At 32.7% G+C, this 20,197-nt stretch overlaps 1 protein-coding gene across 1 annotated transcript in view; it reads right to left on the bottom strand.

The window, feature by feature from the left end:
- Nucleotides 1-20,197, bottom strand: part of LOC136026953 (uncharacterized) — a 280,140-nt gene that overhangs the window by 48,254 nt on the left and 211,689 nt on the right. Inside the window, exon 16 of the mRNA XM_065703812.1 lies at nucleotides 808-999. Coding sequence (XP_065559884.1) covers nucleotides 808-999 — 192 coding nt within the window. The remainder of the gene's footprint in view (nucleotides 1-807; nucleotides 1,000-20,197) is intronic.

The following is a 20,197-nucleotide window of genomic DNA, read 5'->3' as shown; positions in this document are numbered from 1 at the left end:
TATTTTTTTCACAGTTAATTGACTATATCAGTGCTCTTCAGTTATTTTGTAATACTTGAATTTATGTATAACAAAAAATAGATAAAAGACGTAAAAGATTAAGATAAAGGAAGCCCATAAAAATAAATTTTGGTATGAGGCAGCTTAAATCAATATTATAAAAATAAACTTAGGTTATATTATTATTTTACGAGAAAGATATAATATTTATCAGAAAGATATGTATTTTTTGCATATATTGGACTGGAATAATTCAAGTATCTTCAGTATTTATGGTTGACGGACTAAAAGTGTTCCTAGCTACTCAAATACTGAATTAAAATTTTGGGGCTTTCATCCCTATACCATCAACCCCACTTTAGAAAATTATTCCCCCTCCTAGCCAGCCTCTTGTCCGTCAAAACCTTGAGATGGATTTTTGCTAATTATCCAGGACAACTCTCTGAAAAGAAAGCTGAGAAAATGTATAAACAAACAGAAATTGTGAAAATTATAGCGTTTCAGTAAGAGAAAGGGGGCCTTGAGCAAAGCCTGGAGAATTGGAATGATCTATGGCCTTCTTGGAAATAAGAAAATTAAGCATTCAAATTAGAAAGATCTTGAGGGTTTGCTAGTTGTTTACAAATGAGCGGAAAACCCTTTGAAGTGGCATGTCTATTAGAGGATATATTTGTTGAATATTTGTATTCTGATCTGTGATGATTCTGGCATGTAGATCATTCTGGGATCCTGAATACCTAAATGCCTTTCTTCTCTATTCTATAAAAGATCATACACTCTGCCCAAATATTCATATGAGTAGCATACTTTATAGTCTTGTGATGCTTCAGCATCGGCTTTTCCCATGGCTGCCAGTTTTTTTCTTGCAGATGATCCACGTCGTATCAAATAAAGGACTCCAGCGGCTGTCAGCGCTGCAGCAACGATGGCACAAAGGGCAACGCTCCATATTAGCAGTTGCCTATCTGCAGATGTGTAGCTTAAACTCGTTACTTGCGCCTAAAATAAACGTCATATTAGTATTAAGCTTTAACTAGAAAACAATAAGGGGAAAATGATCTGCTTATGGTAATATTAAATCAGAGGCACCAATTCAAGAAATTAAGGAGGGGCTACGAATTTTTTCAAATTTTTTAAATGAAGTTACAAATAAAAATATTTTTCTAAATCTAAGGGGGGGGGGGCAATGATTTTTTAAATGAACATTTTTCAAAATTTAAAGCGCGGTGTGAGAAAATCTAGGGGGTAGTATCCCCATTAAACACCTCCTCCCCTCCTCCACTTGACACACATGAGAAGGTTTGATGACATTACAACCAAACTTTGTTCTAATTCTTCAGAACAGTTAAAAAAAAAATGTCTATTTGAAACATATTTCAATCACCGAGACAATATTGAAAATAAAGATAAAACCCCTTCCCCCTTATATTATGATTTTTCATATTTTCCCATATCTTTCAAGTAATTCAACTCCTTCGACAAATTGACAGCTTCCAGATATCACGTAATTGAAGACGTAATTAACACGTAATTAACATGTAATTCATTGGAAGACCTTCAGTCTTCCAATGATCTCTATGGTCCGCAACCCGGGACACATTGACGACAAATTTAATTAGAAAACATGAATTCAGGGACGTGGATTAGAAATATATTTAACATTATTTAAGTTTAAAAAATAATTGGAAGGATTGTTTTGTCATATTTTGGCCCCCAGCTCACCTTTCAAATATTGCTTGAGATTAAGAAAAATATCAAAATTTATCACAATAAAAATTGAATATGGTTTCAACATTGTAACCCATTGGGAGATTTATCCTTTTATTTATTACAAATAAATGGCTTAAACAAGTAAATATATTTTTAAAGCAATTATTTTTAACAGAAAACAATGTACCGAATTTTCCATTTTGGAAAGCACTTGGAAAAATAATTGAACAGACAATCTTTCAGACTTCAGCCACAAAAACAATATTTCAATACTTCTTGAAAAAAAATATTTTCACGACATTCAACATTTCATTGGCCCTTAGACCTCAAGACAATGACACACATTTACACTGTTAGAATTATGCTTCGCTACCATCCCGAATCATATGACTTGCATCTGCAAGGCTCTCTAATTTTAAACGGCATATCTTTTTCTACTTAACTATTTTTTAGGTTTTACCTGAAAATTTCGTCAAAAATCGTACATTAAGAACATTGCGAAATAGTGTCTGTGCATACCGCGTATTTTCTCAACTCAACTCCTATAAAAAAAAAACTTTGCTGTAAGAAATTGCCGGTAATATGTATATCCAACCCAAGAACTCAAAGCCCCCTCCCAGATAGACAGAGATTTTTTAAAACTAACAAGTTCTCGGTAGCAAATTAAATTTTAAATACAAATTGGCTATGCACAATAATAGTAAATTAAATACAGGATTTTGTTAGCGGAAAAGCAAAACCTTTATATTTATTGTTAACAATTCTTTGTTAGGAAAATGATACTTCAATTAACTGTAGTCTAAATATACTATTAAATTGTATTGTGTTTGAATTGCAAAAATGGTTAGTTAAGGCTTTATGACACTGTGATTCAACTTGGTAAATGAATAGCAATAATTTTGCATTGGATTTTTAATAATTCATTTCTTAGTCATTTCTAAAGTAAACGATGGAGTAAGCGAACTTAGCTAAATTATCTATCTATGCAACTTGGCCCAAACCTCATTGGAACCAAACAGTCCAGTACATATTTGATGGTTTTATGTTTTTTTGAATTACATAAAAAAAACAAGTTTTTTAACTGCAAGTAAGGAGTGACATTAAAACTTAAAACGAACAGAAACTATTCCGTATATGAAAGGGGTCGTCCCCTCCTCAACGCCTCGCTTTATACGCTAAAGTTTGACTCTTTCTCCAGCTCTACTTTTTAAAACAATAAAAAATTATCAGCCTCGTAGCTTTTGATGGGGATCACTAAACTTGATTAGTTTTATACATTTAGAATCAGCATAACATGCTGATTCTTTTCATGTATCTATTGGTAACAAAATTTCGTTTTATAGCATTTCTGTTACTATTGAGCCGAGTCGCTCCTTACTTACAGTTCGTTAACACGAACTATTTGAAAGCTATGTGCGGATAAAAATACAAATCATAGTTATTGTTCATAAACACATGGTAGAAAAAAATAGAAAAAATAGAAAAAATAGAACAAGAAAAAATAGATGTTTAGCTTAACACCTTTATATAAACAAAAATTACTATTAACACGAGTAAAGCAGCTCTTCCCCTAAGCCTTTTTTAGAGTTTCGGTTACTATTGAATCGAGTCACTCTTTACTTACAGTTCGTTACCACGAACTGGTTGGAAGACTAATCTTGACCATCTTGTGTTATTCTCTTTGCAATAAGGCAATGAGTGACAAAAATCTAAGGGGATGTAATATTTTTTGTGCCAAGTTTGTTTGTGATGTCTGTTGGATCATATATTTCTTCAAGCAAAGAAGTTCACAAGGCGAAAAATTAGATATCTATGAAATGTTATATATTTTACATGGTATATAATTACAAAGCAGAATGTTTTACATTTAATGCAAAAAACTAAGTCACGACTAACAGAAAAGAACAAAGAAGTGATCTTTGATTGGACCATTGATAGAAAAGTAGTCAAATTGCGATTTATTAATTTTCCTTTGCCATGTGCGTCGAAGGCAGCGCCCCTACGTTGCCGATAGCATAGAGCCATAATCAATCTATATATGATTTATTTTTTTTTTTTTTTTTACGGGTCAGTTCATATAGAAGGGTACCCTTTTTAAGAGTCAGAATTGACTGGAAAGCGACCAAGGGCCCTTTCTCTATTTATCACAGGAACGCTAATAGTACTAAGTTGAAACTTCCTTGGAATGATCAGGGGTATTTAACTAAATAAGAAGACACTAAGCGCAACCAGGCTGTCAAAAAGGTCGTATCAACACTATATCAAGAGCAACTAAGGGTGTTCAGTTGAAACTTTCAGGAATATCAGGTTGTCAAAACGGTGTATCTGCAATACCTCAGGCACGGCTAAGGGTATTAGACTGCACTTTCTCAGGAACAGCTAGGGTATAATGTTTAAACTTTCAGGGAATGATGAGGGGGCTGTTAAATTCAATGTACAAGACTCTGTGTATATCCAGGTTTTCAAAATGGAACTTCTGTATTTTCTCAGGAACACCTAAGTATATTAAGTTATAACTTTTGAGGATTATTGAGGGAGATTTAGAACCAAATAAAAAGACATTATGTGCATCTAGCTTATCGAAAGGACGTATGTGATATATATTATAGAGAATAGCTGATGGTATGAAGCTGAAACGTCCAGGGAATGTTCGGGAGGATGTTGAGCTCAATCAAACACATTATGTACATTCAAGTTGTCAAAATAACCCCATTTAGACACTCCACCAAGCATACACTTACGCCAGAGCAACAAGTAAAAGAATTTAAAGTGATAAAAATGAAGACAGCCTAGCGATAGTTTTGACGCATATTTATTTTCCTATTCAACTTCCGTTCATACTCAATCTTTTGAACATTCTCGCTGAAGAGATTTTCGAGTATATTATCTTAAGGTTGCAGTTGAATCAAAAGCTTAGTTCAAGAACCGTCCATAACTTTAATTTCAAACTGAACAAAATTTATGTGAATGCGGAGAAAAACATTAATCCGATAACCTTAGACGACTTAAGAATTTAACTTAGAATCTGATACCCCTTAAGTAGAGAATACAGAAAAGATATTTATGGTATTAAAGAATAATAAAATATGGTAGTCAAAAACTAAGAGAAAGTGATTAAAAAAACTTTTCAGAGAAAGAAGTTATGAAAGAAAAGAGCTATTATAAGGCCTAAGACCACAAGAATTAAAATCCTCTAATAATTCAAACTTAAAATGACCATAAATTACCATCACTGAATAAATAAAACCAAAACAAAAAGATATTAAAATAAAAAGTCATATCATACGTAAAGACAGCAGGTGAATAAATAAATCTTATGACGAGTAGAAGCTAAAATTAATAATCAAGCCAAAATATAAGGAACAGAGATTATCAGAAACTGGAGTAGTAATACTCTTCTCCCCTCCCCACATAGTTTCTAGCTATTATTGAGTCAATTGCGCTTTACTGAAAAATAAAAGTATTTTCAACATTTTCCTTTTATAATTTTAGCATTGAAATTACAAAACTCTATTAAATAGAATTTGGAATCTTGAATATTGTGGTTATTTCATTTATTTTTTATTTCTCGTTAACATTTTGAAGAATTAAACTAAACTGTTGAGAACACATCCAGTTTTCAATAAAACTCAAAAGGACACAATAGTTCTTAGAAGGTTTAGCGAGGGGGGGGGATCAGTAATTATCCCTACTCCTGTTTGCAGCACTTTCTGTTAATTTTAGGTTTGATTTGATTATTCATTTTGCTATTCATTACGATTTGATAAATATATATATATATATATATATATATATATATATATATATATATATATATATATATATATATATATATATATATATATATAAATATATATATATACATATATAAATATATATATATATATATATATATATATATATATATATATATATATATATATGTATATATATATATATATATATATATATATATATATATATATATATATATATATATATATATATATATATATATATATATATATACATATATATATATATATATATGTATATATATATATATATATGTATATATATATATATATATATATATATATATATATATATATATATATATATATATATACATATATATATATATATATATATATATATATATATATATATATATATATATATATATATATATATATATATATATATATATATATATATATATATATATATTTATGTATGTTATCGTTATGTTTTATGTAATTAGTTATTTCAATTTCTGTTTGTTTTGGATTTCATTTATTCATTGATAGTAATTTCTGGTTATTTTAAGTTTGAAATATTATATGACTTTGTTTATGCTCGTCTAAGGTTTTAGTGGAATTGTTCACTTTTCATTGAAAAAATTATTTTCCTTTTTTGAATTTTATTTTAATGTTTTGCCTCTTTTGCCAATTTTTAATGTATTTAAGGAAAGGAGTTAAAATTCATGCGTTTTAATACAGGGTATTTGATGGTGTTTTTTTTTTTCAAACATATCTGAGATAAAAGTAAAAGTAATCGATTCCTGTTTTGTCGATTTATTTGCCCCTCTCTCCTTCATATTGTGTGCTGGAATTTGATGGTGTTTGTTTTAATTATGTTTGTTGAACTAATGAGATTTAATCTGAAACTTTGAAATTGAAATGATAATAAACAGAAAATAGTTTTCGACATCTTTCTTCTTCTTTAGTTTTTTTTCCAATTCATTTAAAAATTAAATAAAAAACAAATTTTGTTTCAAGTGAAAATAAGGTGCAACATTAAAAACCAAAACAAAGAAAAATTAGTACATGTATGAGAGGGTTTGTCCCCTCGTGAATATTTTTCTCTTTCGAATTTTGTACCATTTCTTTAAGAATAACCCCTGAATCACAAAGGCCGTTTAATTAGAATAAATAGCTCTTTTGAAAGTACTAAAAAACTTTAGCGTAAAGAGTGAGGTATTGACGAGGGGGCGAAACTCCTCCTATACGTAATAATTTATGTTTGTTTTAATGTTTAATGATGCTCCTCACTTTCAGTTGAAAAAAAATTGTTTTTTGTATTTAATTTCTGATCGTTTTTAAATAACGCTGGGAAATCCGGCACCCCCTTCATGAAAAATTCTCTTACCCCAAGAAAATATCCTCCCACGTAACCCTCTACCCTGAACCCCCCTCCTGCCCTTCCCTTAACCCCCCTCACTCCCACAAACACGAAAAAACCCCCCTGAAAATGTCTGTATACTTTCCAATAACCAACACTTTATGCAGGCCTAATTCATAAATTTTCTCAGGCTTGTAACTTTTGATGGTTGAAACTAAACTTGATAAAACTTGTATTTTTAAAATCAGCCTGAAAATATAATTTTTTTGATGTATCTATTAGTATCATAGTCATTTTTTTTTACTTTCGGTAACTATTGAGCCGGGTCACTCCTTACTTACAGTTCGTTACTGCGAACTCTTTGCTATTGTTATAAATTTGAAATGATCAATATGAACAATATTTTGGTTTCAAGGATTAACCCAAACTATTTTAGATTAATCGGCTATTTTGGGTTAATTTGGGTTAACTATTATAACGTTGATTATAACTTCGAGAAAATGAACCTTCAAATAAATGTTTCCATTATGTTATATATTCGGGTTTGTGTTTACGTCCCTTATCACACAGATGGGATGTTATGGTGACAAAAAGGGAAAAAAACGTTAGATAGAGCTCCCAAATTCATAGCTTACTTTCAAAGAAACTCTTGATAGTCGCTTATACAATTCCTGGCGACAAAATTAATTTCATTCCCCAATCATCTCGAACGAAAAGGAGATTAATGAGAGTTATTATACACATAATTTCCTTTAGAAGCGGGAACTTTTTCCCAACTTTCAGAGCTTTTGAAAGTGGGTAATAGAATTTTACAGTACCTCTCGCCTCCCTGTCTTTACAGAAAAAGGAATGTCAACTCCAGAGATATCTAATGATTGGAAGAAAAGCATATACTCTCTCAAATTGTGACAGGTTTTGCTAGAGAGCTGTCAGCTTCTTTTACGAGGTTCTTGTACTGCAAAATGAATGAAGAAGTTTTGATATGAGCGAAAGACAAATTAAAGTAAAAGGGATTGACTGGGACTAAGGGAATTCCTAAGGCTTACTTTTTAATAATTTAAAGCTGAATGACATATTCGAATTTTATATTTATATCTTATATTTATTTTTTATATTTATATTTATTATATTTCTTATTATTTATATTTTATATTTATATTTATATTTATATCTAGTTTTTTTCTATACTTTGTTTCATGCGTAAATAGTTTTCTACTCCTTGAGACAGGAGAAGAAAGGGACTAACCTAAATAAAACATATTTGGAGAAAAGAGCCTTACAACTCCTCTTTGTTCTTATGACAAGAGGCTTCAAAAGTCCCACTTTTATTTGAAGTTGAATGTCATATTCGAATCTCACATTTCATGTTTTATTTTCCTTTTTTTGGTTTTGTTTTCCTTAGAGATCTTTTGTTTGTATGCAATTATTGTTATAGCTAGAGTTATATGGGGTGGGAGGAGGGTACAAAAATAGTTGGGAAGTGAATAAAGACAAACCGGTGTTGTTGAGGTGCTCAGAGGATTCAAAAAGTAATTTCTTCGATAGTTTGATATTGCAGGTCCAATACAAACCTCCTATTTTATCTCTTATATCGTAGATTTTATGGTTTCGTAGTTACTAAGAATATCCTTTGTTTTCCCCACCCCATTAAAAAAAAAAAACTGCTCTATTTCCAAGACTTATTTGAACTTGGTATTTGGTTCAAAGCTGTCAGATTCTCTTAAGAGGTATTGGCACTGTAAAATGAATGAAGAAGTTTTGGCGCAAGTTAAAAGGCAAATAAAACAAAAGATTAATCATTATATATAAAGGAGTGTTATGTTTCTCTCCAATCCACCTTGGCCCTAAGTTAGGGTCATAGAACTTGGAATTATAATCCAGTGAGCCCTTAACCAACTTTCTACGACCGTTCATTTTAAATGATGACCTTTGTGGGGAAAAACACAAAAAAGAAGACTTTTCAGGGAAACTTATGATCTGAGAGTTTAAGAACAAAATCTTACAAATCGGACGATCTGAGGAAAACAAGTTATCCGAGTAGTAATACTTCAGTTTAGATAAGCAAAAATAGGTTTAATTGGGATGGTTATAAGGACTTATTCCAGACTCAAAGAGGAAAACTTTTCTAAGGTCAACAATATTCGTGAGTTCAATCTATTAGAAATTTTAATTACCATTATGTTCACTAGGGATTTTATTTTTCAAGGCTATAGCGCTTTAAAAAAAAATAAAAAATAATAAAAATCTAAACAGCTATTTATATGGCCGCTTCAGAGGAATATTGAATAGGTACTGAACCAAAGCTAAAGCTTTGCAACTGAACACATGGCTTGACAAAACAGCTAAAATTATTTTGCGGAAACCATGTAGTATAAATTAGGCAGGATGCACAACACGGAGCTTTCACAGCAGCCATGAGAATAGATATCAAGAGAGGTCAAGTTTTTTGCTCAGGGTTAGTGTAGGCGAAATCTGTTAATAGAATCTAGATTTTTGATGCAGTAATTCAAAGACTAGGAATAATTTTGTCTAGGACCGAGATTTTAAGCCTACACTAAAATGCTAACCAAGCTCCATCCATTGGTTTCCCTAACCTTAATTTGTTCTTAAGATACTAGAAGTCTCTGTCTTTTCTAAAGTTTATTATCTCCTTTCTGATCGTAGAAATGGCTAGAAAATGGATCTTTTAATATCATTGACGTTTTTATGTATATCAAACAGTTTGTGGTAACGAACTGTTGTAAGGAGCGACCCGGCTCAATAGTAACCGAAATTCTAAAAAATGGAATTTTGATACCAATAGTTACATCAAAAGAAGCAAATTTTAAAGCTTATTTTAAATATCTAAGTTTCATCAAGATCAGTCTTACCTATCAAAAGTTATGAGCCTGAGAAAATTTGCCTCATTTTAGAAAATAGGGGAAAATACCCCCTAAAACTCATACAATCCTAACGAAAATCATACCATCAGATTCAGCGTATCAGAGAACCTTATTGTAGAAGTTTCAAGCTCCTATCTACAAAAATGTGGAATTTTGCATTTTTTGCCACAAGACAGATAACGGATGCGTGCTTATTTGTTTTTTTGTTTGTTTTTTTTCCCAGGAGTGATCGTATCGACTGAGTAGTCCTAGAATGTCGCAAGAGGGCTCATTCTAAAGGAAATTAAAAGTTCTAGTGGTATTTTTAAATGACCAAACAAATTGGAGGGCACCTAGGCCCCCTCCCACGCTCATTTTTCCCGAAAGTCACCAAATCAAAATTTTGAGATGACCATTTTATTCACCATAGTCGAAAAACCTAATAACTATGTCTTTAAGGACGACTTACTCCCCCGTAGTTCCCGTGGGAGGGGCTGCAGGTTACAAACTTTGACCTGTGTTTACATATAGTAATGGTTACTGGGAAGTGTACAATGGTTTTCAGGGGAATTTTTTGGTTCAGGGGGAGGAGTTGAGGGGACGGGGGTTACGTAGGAGGATGTTTCCATGGAGGAAATTCTCATGGGAGAAGAGAATTTCAATGAAGGGAGCGCAGAATTTTCTAGTATTATTTGAAAAAAACAATGAAAAAATAAACATGAAAAGCTTTTTCTACTGAAAGTAAGGAGCAGCAATAAAACTTAAAACAAACAAAAATCATTACACATATGAGGGGTTTACCTCCTCGTAATACCTCACTCTTTACGCTAAAGTATTTTTAGTAATTTCAACTATTTATTCTACGGCCTTTGTGATTCAGAGGTCATTCTTAAGAAGTTGGGACAAAATTTAAGCTTTACTGTAAAGAGCGAGGTAGCAACGAGGGTTGAACCCCCTCTTATATGCAATAAAACATACGAATATAGAAGTTCGTTACATAAGTTAATTCGTAAGTTACGTATATTTTTTACCAATGAAAACGTTTGTAAAAAATTTAAAAGTTCTAATTGCCTTTTTAAGTAATAAAAAAATTGGAGGGCAACTAGGCCTCCTCCCTCACTCTTTTTTCTCAAAATCTTTCGATTAATTGCAATTAATTAATATGCAAATTTCGTTTTAATTGTTTATGTGCGGAGAGCCAAGGTCAAAATATGCATTAATTCAAAATCGTCCAGAAATTAAATAAAAAAGCATGTGTTTTAAATAAAGTAAGGAGCAACATTAAAACTTAAAACGAACAGAAAGTACTCCGTATATGAAAGGGGCTTCTCCTCCTCAACGCCCCGCTCTTTACGCTAAAGTTTCTTACTGTTTTGAAAAGCAGAGTTAAGACAAAGAGTCAAAAATTAGCGTAAAGAGCGAGGCGCTGAGGAGGAAAAGCCCCTTTCATATACGGAGTAATTTCTGTTCGTTTTAAGTTTTAATATTGCTCCTTGCTTTCATTAAAAAAACTTTTTTTTAATTGTTCTCAAAAACTACTTTTTGCACAAACTAGCTAATCATTGATAGCGCGGAAAGTCCAACAAATCTTTGTTTAATGGATGTTCTGCTTCTACATAAAATTTTTACCTCGTAACCTAACGCCTTTTGGATCATAGCAGTCAGCTAGAAGAACATCCATTGTCCTTGACAAAATAGTAGCAAGGAAAACCATATGAGCTCTAGATCAGGAGAAAAATTTAAGACAATTTTGTACATAGCATTTAAATTTTCCAACTTTTTGCAGTTGAAGAAATCTTGATCGTAAATAGGAAAAACGAATGCTAAAATTTTATTCCATTCGAGAAGACAACGGCTTGTGTTTAGAATATCTTCCGCTTGACTGCTAAAATTCGAGCTGAATGCTAAAATTTTACTCGATTCGAGAAGGGCAACGGCTTGTGTTTAAAATATCTTCCGCTTGACTGCTAAAATTCGAGCTGAATGCTAAAGTTTGATTCGATTTGAAAAGGGCAAGGGCTTGTGTTTAAAATATCCTCCGCTTGCCTGCTAAAATTTGAGCTGGATGCTAAGATTTTCTTCGATTCGAGAAGGGCAACGGTTTGTGTTTACAATGTCTTTCGCTTGACTGCTAAAATTCGAGCTGAATGCTAAAATTTTATTCGATTTGAAAAGGGCAACGGCCTGTGTTTAAAATATATTCCGCTTAACTGCTAAAATTCGAGCTGAATGCTAAAATTTTATTCGATTTTAGAAGGACAACGGCTTGTGTTTAAAATATTCTCCACTTGACGGCTAAAACTCGAGCGGAATGTTTCGATTCGAGAAGGGCAACGGTTCGTGTTTACAATATCTTTCGCTTGACTGCTAAAATTCAAGCTGAATGGTAAAATTTTCTTCGATTCGAGAAGGACAACGGCCTGTGTTTAAAGTATCCTCCGCTTTTCTGCTGAAATTCGAGCTGAATACAAAAATTACATTCACCTAGCTCTATTACCTTCTTTAAAATATCAAAAAAATATTTCTTCCTGATAGAGATTTTTTTTTTACCCACATCCAGCTAAATCAATCCTCCCTTTGCTTTATTAAACCGTAAGGTAAATTTTCCTAGCTCTGAAATAAAAAGGGAAGGATCTTAATCTCATAAGTTAAAAAAAAAAAAAAATTACAAATGCCCTCTAGACAGACGGTCAAAGAGGCAAACAGCCATCACTTGTTACTGAAAAGCTACATCTAAATTGCTATACTATGTGTTAATAACGAAAGATACATTAAATCGCTGGGATTTAATTATTCATTAAAATATACCTTCTTGAAATCCTCCAGTAAGATATCCCATCAAAGCCATATATTGATTAAATAAAAAAAAAATTAACTGAAAGTAAGGAGCGACATTAAAACTTAAAACGAAGAGAAATTACTCCTTATATGAAAGAGGCTGTTCCCTCCTCAACAACCCGCTCCTTACGCTAAAGTTTGGCTCTATCTCTCAATTCTACTTTTTAAAACAGTGAAAACCTTTAGCGTGAAGAGCGGGGGGCTGAGGAGTAATAGTTGAAATTTTGTCCCAATTCCTTAATAATGACCCCTGAATCACATGGGTCGTAGAATAAATAGCTGAAATTAATAAGATTACTTTAGCGTAAAGAGCGAGGTATTAGGAGGAGGTGAACCCCTCATATACGAAATAATTTCTCTTGTTTTAAGTTTTAATACTGCTCCTTACTTTCAGTTGAAGAAACTTTTTCATATTATTTTTTTCATTCCTCTTTAAAAAAATGCTTAAAAAATCCTGCACCCCCTTCATGGAAATTCTATTCCCCCATGAAAAATTTTCCATGGAAAGTTCCCCCCGTATAGCCCCCTCCCCTCAATCCCTCCCCAACCAAAAAAATCCCCCTGAAATTATCTGTACACTTCCCAATAACCATTACTATGTGTAAACACTGGTCAAAGTTTGTGACTTGCAGCCCCTTCCACGGGGACTGTGGGGGAGTAAGCCGTCCCCAAAGACATACTTTCTAGGTTTTTTGACTATGCTGAATAAAATGGCTATCTTAGAATTTTGATCCGGTGACCTTGAGAAAAAATGAGCGTGGGAGGGGGCCTAGGTGCCCTCCAATTTTTTTGGTCACTTAAAAAGGGTACCAGAACTTTTAATTTCCGTTAGAATGAGCCCTCTTGCAACATTCTAGGACCAGTGGGTTGATACGATCACCCCTGGGAAAAAAAAAACAAATAAACATGCATCCATGATTTGTTTTGTGGAAAAAAAAAAAAAAAAAAAAAAACACACTTTTGCAGATAGGAATTTGAAACCTCTAATGTACGGTTCTCTGACACGTTGAATCTGATGGTGTTATTTTCGTTAAGATTCTATGATTTTTAGGGGTTTGTACCCCTAATTTCTGAAATAAGGCAAATTTTCTCAGGCTTGTAACTTTTGATGGGTAAGACTAAACTTGATGAAACTTATATATTTAAAATCAGCATTAAAATGCAATTCTGTTGATGTAACTCTTGATATTAAAATTCCGTTGTTTAGAGTTTCGGTTACTATTGAGCCGGGTCGCTCCTTAGCCTACTACAGTTCGTTACCATAGACTGTTTGATTCCTTCAAGCAAAACCTCAACAGAGGTACTAAGCATAGAGAGTGAACTGAGAAAGGGTCGTTTGATACGACAGCCACTCGATAATCTGGCGCAGCTAAGTAAGTTTAAAAGTCAAGTTTCTCGAGATAAGCCTTTTGTGATAAGAACAGAAGCATGCCAATGGGAAAGGTCATTTCAAATGCATTAAGTTTACCTTATATCCTTCGAAGTTTTCTTAATATCCTTTTCCGGGGACAGCCTCGGGGAATACTGAACAATTTGTGAGACATTCCCTGGGTTATATACACATTTATCCCAAAAAGTAAATGCGTGAACGTGCGCAAGGCTAAGAGCATCTCCTAGGAATTAATCATGTTGGTCTATGATTGGAAGAGAGAGGGGTAAAAAACAGAAACTGTTTTGTTACCGTTACCAAGTTGTTTGGCTATCGCATGTCATTAAACGCAATGGATCTTATGTGAGGTAAGGCTATTCATTGTTCTGTGGAACAAGTCTTTTCGAGCAAATAGCGTTCCCGTAGTGATACTGTTGTGATATGTTTGGTTCGCTGATGCGAGGGCTCAAGAACGTACACGGGAATCTAAATTCGTACCGACATGAAAGGTGGAGGGCAGTTGCGACAAACTTCTTAAATAATGGTAATTAAAATATAAGTACCGACAGACATGAGCAAAGTCTGAAGTTTTCAATTAAGTGGCATCAAAGCCACCGTCCTCTGTGTACATATTCTAAACAAGCTGACATATAAGTTTATAAAAATATATCTCTTATCTTTAGTCCTAGTTAAACTTCCTGGAAGTAATCATTCCAGGAATGTTCTAATTTTTAACTTCAGCTTTTATCACCTGGCATTTCATTGAAATTCTTATTTTATATGTGCTTGGCTGCATTTATATATACATGCATACATTGTTTGCCCCAAAGCTACCGTCCTGTGCGTATATATTCTGAACAAGCTGAAAACCATATTTATAAATATATGATCTTTTTTCTTCAATCCTGATTGAGCTTCCTTGAAGTAATGATTCTAAAGCCGTTTTAATTTTTAGTTTCTGTTTTAGCATTTTATTGAAAGTTTTATTTTGCATTTTTTATGTGCTTTGCTGGAAAGCCGAAACATTCATTTAAGAATAAAAATTTAACTGTCTTAAAGTAATTCCTCTTTGTTTTATCCGTTGTTGTTTGTAGAAATATATAGAAGGATCTAAGAATTAGAAACTCGCAAGTGTCAGAGGCGCATAGTGCTACATATCTGAGATCGTCAGTTTGCAATCATTGGTGTTGGTATACTTTAGAGTTGGTCAGTGCATGCGCGAATAAATGAAGAGCAGATATAGCTATTAAGATAACTAAAACTAGGTTAAGAATTGGTAATATATAGGCCCCTATACATTTTCAAAGTTACCTGTCTTTAGACAAGAGAAAAGAAGAATATGTTCTGAATTTGTCAAAAATCCATAAAAATGGAACAATCATACAAAATCTGAGTGATTACCCATAAGTAGCTTCAGAAGACGATGAACAACATTCTTTACCATATCAAATTTATGGTCTATTCCTTATCATCCTTAGCTTTTTGAGGGAGGTTGGGAGATAAGATTGGCTTATAAATGACTCTATGGAAATTTGAGGATATTTTATCATATGAAAAACTTTTTGCTTACATTTAAATTTCCTTCAACGCTTCAGCATTCGACATGTTCAACAAGCAAAAATGTCGTTCACAGCGAAAAAGCAACGTTCAATAGCAAAATGTAGGTCGCAACGAAAAAGCAACGTTCAACAGCAAAAATGTCGCTCACAGTGAAAAAGCAACGTTTAACAGCAAAAACATCGTTCACAGCGAAAAAGCAACGTTCAACAGCAAAAATACTTCAACGTTCTCCTGAGCTTATTGACACCTCTTTCCAAGCCCCTTCTTAGTTAAAAGTGACAAATTAGATCAATTAAAATGTACATTATTCACAATAAATGTGTGCAATTACCAACAATTGTATTAACTACATACAAGGCCATAAGCATATTTATTAATACAAAAATTATAGATTTACTTTTATGTACAGTGACAATAAACAAGTATAGTTTATTTGAGAGGCTAATGAAATAGTATATCAGCCAAATGGGCTTCCCTAGTGTTACCATAAAAATAAACATCAGTGTAAAATGTTAAGGAGCAGGGTGGCAGCTCCCCTAATAATTACGATAACCATACATAAGATTTTAAAAATGGACAGATATTAAATTAAGAAACAACATGCTTTTAATAGAAAGACATGAGCGATATTAAATTGAACAGAGATAAATAATGGGGCTCCCACTCCCCTCGGCCCCCTAATCTTTGCACTAAAGATTCAAAAAATTGTAGATATCGATCATACTTCCTATAATCCATAAGTCGAATTTGCTATAATATTAGGAATAGGGGTTTGGAGGGTGGAAATGGCGGCCGTCTTGATGTAACCACTTTTACTCGTTTGAAGTTATGAAGTCGCTCTTTATATTCTTTGAACATAAAACATTTTATTTATCAAACAGTTGATGGTAACGAAATGTAAGTAAGAAACAACACGACTCAATAATAACCAAAACTCTAAAAAACATAATTTTGATACCAATAGATACACCAATAGAATCGGATTTTATGCTGATTTCAAAAGTACAATTTCATCAATTTTAGTCTTACCAATCATAAGTTACGAGCCTGAGAAAATTTGCCTTGTTTTCGGAAAAAGGGGGGAAACGCCCTTAAAAATCATAGAATCTTAATGAAAATCACACCATCAGTTTCAGCGTATCTTACAACCCAACTGAAGAGGTTTTAAGCTCCTATCTGCAAAAATGTGGAATTTAGCATTTTTTGCCAGAAGAAAGATCACAGATTCTTTTTTATTTGTTTTTTTTCTCAAGGGTGATAGTACCGTCCCAGTGATCCTAAAATATCTTTACACGGTTCATTCAAACTGAAATTATAAGTTTCAGTGCTCTTTTGAAGTGACCAAAAAATTGGAGGGTAACTAGCTTACCTCCCACGGTCAATTTTTTCCTAAGGTCACCTGATCAAACTTTGAGATGCCCATTTTATTCAGAGTGGTCGAAAAATCCATTAACTTTGTCTTTAAGGATGGCTCAATCCTCTACAGTAACAGGAGAAAGGGTTGCAAGTTCTGAACTCTGGCCATTGCTTACATATAGGATTGGTTATTGGGAAGTACACAGACATTTTCAGGGATATTTTTTCTGGGGAGGGGCGAGGGGTAGGCGGAGAAGGTTAAGTGGTAGGTTCTTCCCATGAAGAGTTCTTTCATGCGGGGAGGAAATTTTCCATGAAGGGACTGACGGATTTCCCAACATTATTTAAAGACGATTAGAAAATAAATAAAAAAAACAACAATTTTTTTTTCAACTAAAAGTAAGGAGCAGCATTAAAACTAAAAACGAACAGAAATTATCACGTATATGAGGAGGTTCGTTCCTCGTCAATGCTTCACTCTTTACGCTACGGTTTATTTAGTACTTTCATGAGAGCTATTCATGCTAATTTATGCATTTTGTGATTCAGGGTCATTCTTAAAAAATTAGAACAAAATTTGAACTTTAGCGCAAAGAGCGAGGTATTGACGAGGATTTGAGGTTTTAAATGAGGTTTTAATTATTCATGTACGATTAGCCAAAATCAAGACCTGCATTATTCAAAAACGTTCAGAAACTAAATATTAAACTAGAAACGAACAGAAATTACTCCGTATATGAAAAGTGCTGTCCCCTCCTCAACGCCTCGCTCTTTATTCTAAAGTTTTTTTTTATTGTTTTAAAAAGTTGAGTTGAGAGAAAGAGTCAGACTTAAGCGTAAAGAGCGAAGATTTGAGGAGGGGACAGCCCCTTTCATATACGGAATAATTTCTGTTCGTTTTAAGTTTTAATGTCACTCCATACTTTCAGCTGAAAAAATTGTTATTCTTTATTTAAGTTTGATTTTAAACAGGAAAGGAACTTTTCACTTGAGCTTGGGTCTTCCACCAAAATTGAAGTATTTGCCGTAGTCATTCAATTTGTGTTTGGTGTATTAACTTTTAAAAATTTCAAATAATGCATATTACCGTGACCAATTTTGCTTATATTTTTAAATTAGCACGGTAATGGCTCTATATAAATGCCATTAAAATACTAATTATTATTATCAATTTATTACCCGTCAAAAACGGAAAAGACGGAATATATAAAAGAAAAAGAAAGAAAAGCACTTTATATTTCTCATATTTCTATAATTTTAAGTACTTTTCTATAAAAAGGACATATTTCTTATTTCTAAGACTTTATTCTGTAAAATTATAGTTCTCACCGGGGATCGTTCTAATAGCACACTCATTATGAACACCCTTTGTAGTTTGCACAAATAATAGAAGCAAGACTGTTTATAGAAAAGCAATACCATAATACCTGTCTCAGAAACAAAAAAAAATTTTCCAGAAAGTCTCAGAAACTAGTTACAACCACTAACAGGTGTAAAGTGTTTTCAAAGCAAGTGTCACTCTTCTCTCATACAGACAGGCACGTCTTCATCTAATGCGTCTCTTGGAAAAGGTCCCTCCATCCGAATTGTATAGTCGATAATTTCTAAGATTTTCGATATAACTCACACATTTTTTTCCAAATTCAGGTGTAATTTTTGTATAGAAATATGATGCTTTCTTTTCTTATGCTATCTAGACACATCTTTACACAGAGAGAGGGAGAATAGGAAATATTTCCCACTGAAGAAAAACGCAAGAAAAACTGAAAAACAGTAGCCTAAAGTTACACTTTTTAGGTTTTGAGCCCCTTCCTTCAAGCTAGGAAAAACTGTTGTATAAAAAAAAGAATCATGAACCTGACAGAAAGATTTAGAGAAAAAAAACATATTACTTTATGGAAAAACAAAACTATAGTATCTTTCTCAAAAGGAAACAAAATTTTTCCAGGAAATCCAGGAAGATCATTGTCGTTCCAGAAACAAATATCAACTTGAAGCCTAGCTTTTCAAATAAGCTTATAGCATTGGTCCATCTATTAAGGATATCTCATTACAGGCAATTTCATGGACTTAGAATATTTTCAAATGAAAAGGGGATATTTGAGCATTGGGAACTTAGAAATTATGTCTCTAGGGGTTTGGAACGGGAAGAGGAAGGAATCTTGTAAATATTGAACGTTTATAAAAGGAATATTGTTGTTGGTGAATTAGTGGCAATTTATTTTGAGCTTTGGAACAATCAGTACATCTTACAAGTTAGTATTTTAATACCATTTGAATAAAGTTCATAAACTGCTTCCCAGTTTTCTTATTTAATTTGTTTTCACCGCTGGGAGTGCCTTCTCTCTGCTTCAAATGGAAACAGATTTAAGGCTGGAAGAACAAAATCATTTTTATTTCCCAATAAGACTGTTAAGTTGACAATCGGACCATAGAATTTTGATCTTCTTTTCGGTAATCCAATTGCAAAATTTCGATTAATAATCATATACTTAAATTTTAGCATAGATTTTCAAATAGTCAATCTTATAGCTTTCAAAGAAATGGAATTTAATTCCCAGAATATGAAAATAAATTCAAATTTTTTACAATACTGAAATAATTTTTAAAGGTTTTGAAAACCAAAAGTCTTGGAGGCTGCAGCCGTTTTTTTTCGGCCCAGGTGGACAACGGGTGACTATCGACAATAATAACATTGTAATGACAATGACAACAGCGACAAGGACAAAAAACCTTAAATATTTTATTTGATGTAAGATTGCAATAATGATTGGAATTCTTTAGGTTTTTGTTATGATTTTTCTTTTTTCAAGTTTAAAAATAACTATTTGGCAATAATTATCGGTGTACCTCAATGGTAATTTTACGTTAATAAGGTTTTTATTAATTTATTATTAGTAAATGAACTTGAACTTATAGTTTGAATATCTTTGCCAGAATATTGCTTTAGTTTGCAACGCATCCAGACAAGATGTGGCTAGAACACGCTGTGGATCAGTTTGAAAGGACCTCGTAATTTGCACATCGTCATCAACAATTGAATACAACTCAAATACCGTAACAGTTCAATGCCGTAAACGTTACTGCAAACAATCAGAAAACTTTACTAAAGTGTTCTGATGCTCAGGAAAAGAGGTAAATATAGAATTTCAACTGCGTGGTGGCAGTAAGTTGGAAAAAGGTAAATCAAGTTTTTGAAAAACTGGATTCCGTTTGAGACAATATCTATTTTGATGGACACTGTAATCTGAGAATACAAATTGCCAATGAAATAGTTCTGAGGTATACAGTCGATAAGGTTTGCAATCTAAGGTCCCTAAGTCAATATTCAGTGTGAAAGAGATCGAATTTCCAAGCGTTCATCGACCACTATTGACCAGTAAAGTTGGACTTCTTATAG

This window comes from Artemia franciscana, chromosome 5 (assembly GCF_032884065.1).
Source record: "Artemia franciscana chromosome 5, ASM3288406v1, whole genome shotgun sequence".
Classification (NCBI taxonomy): Eukaryota; Metazoa; Arthropoda; class Branchiopoda; order Anostraca; family Artemiidae; genus Artemia; species Artemia franciscana.
This window is presented reverse-complemented; position numbering and strand designations above follow the sequence as displayed.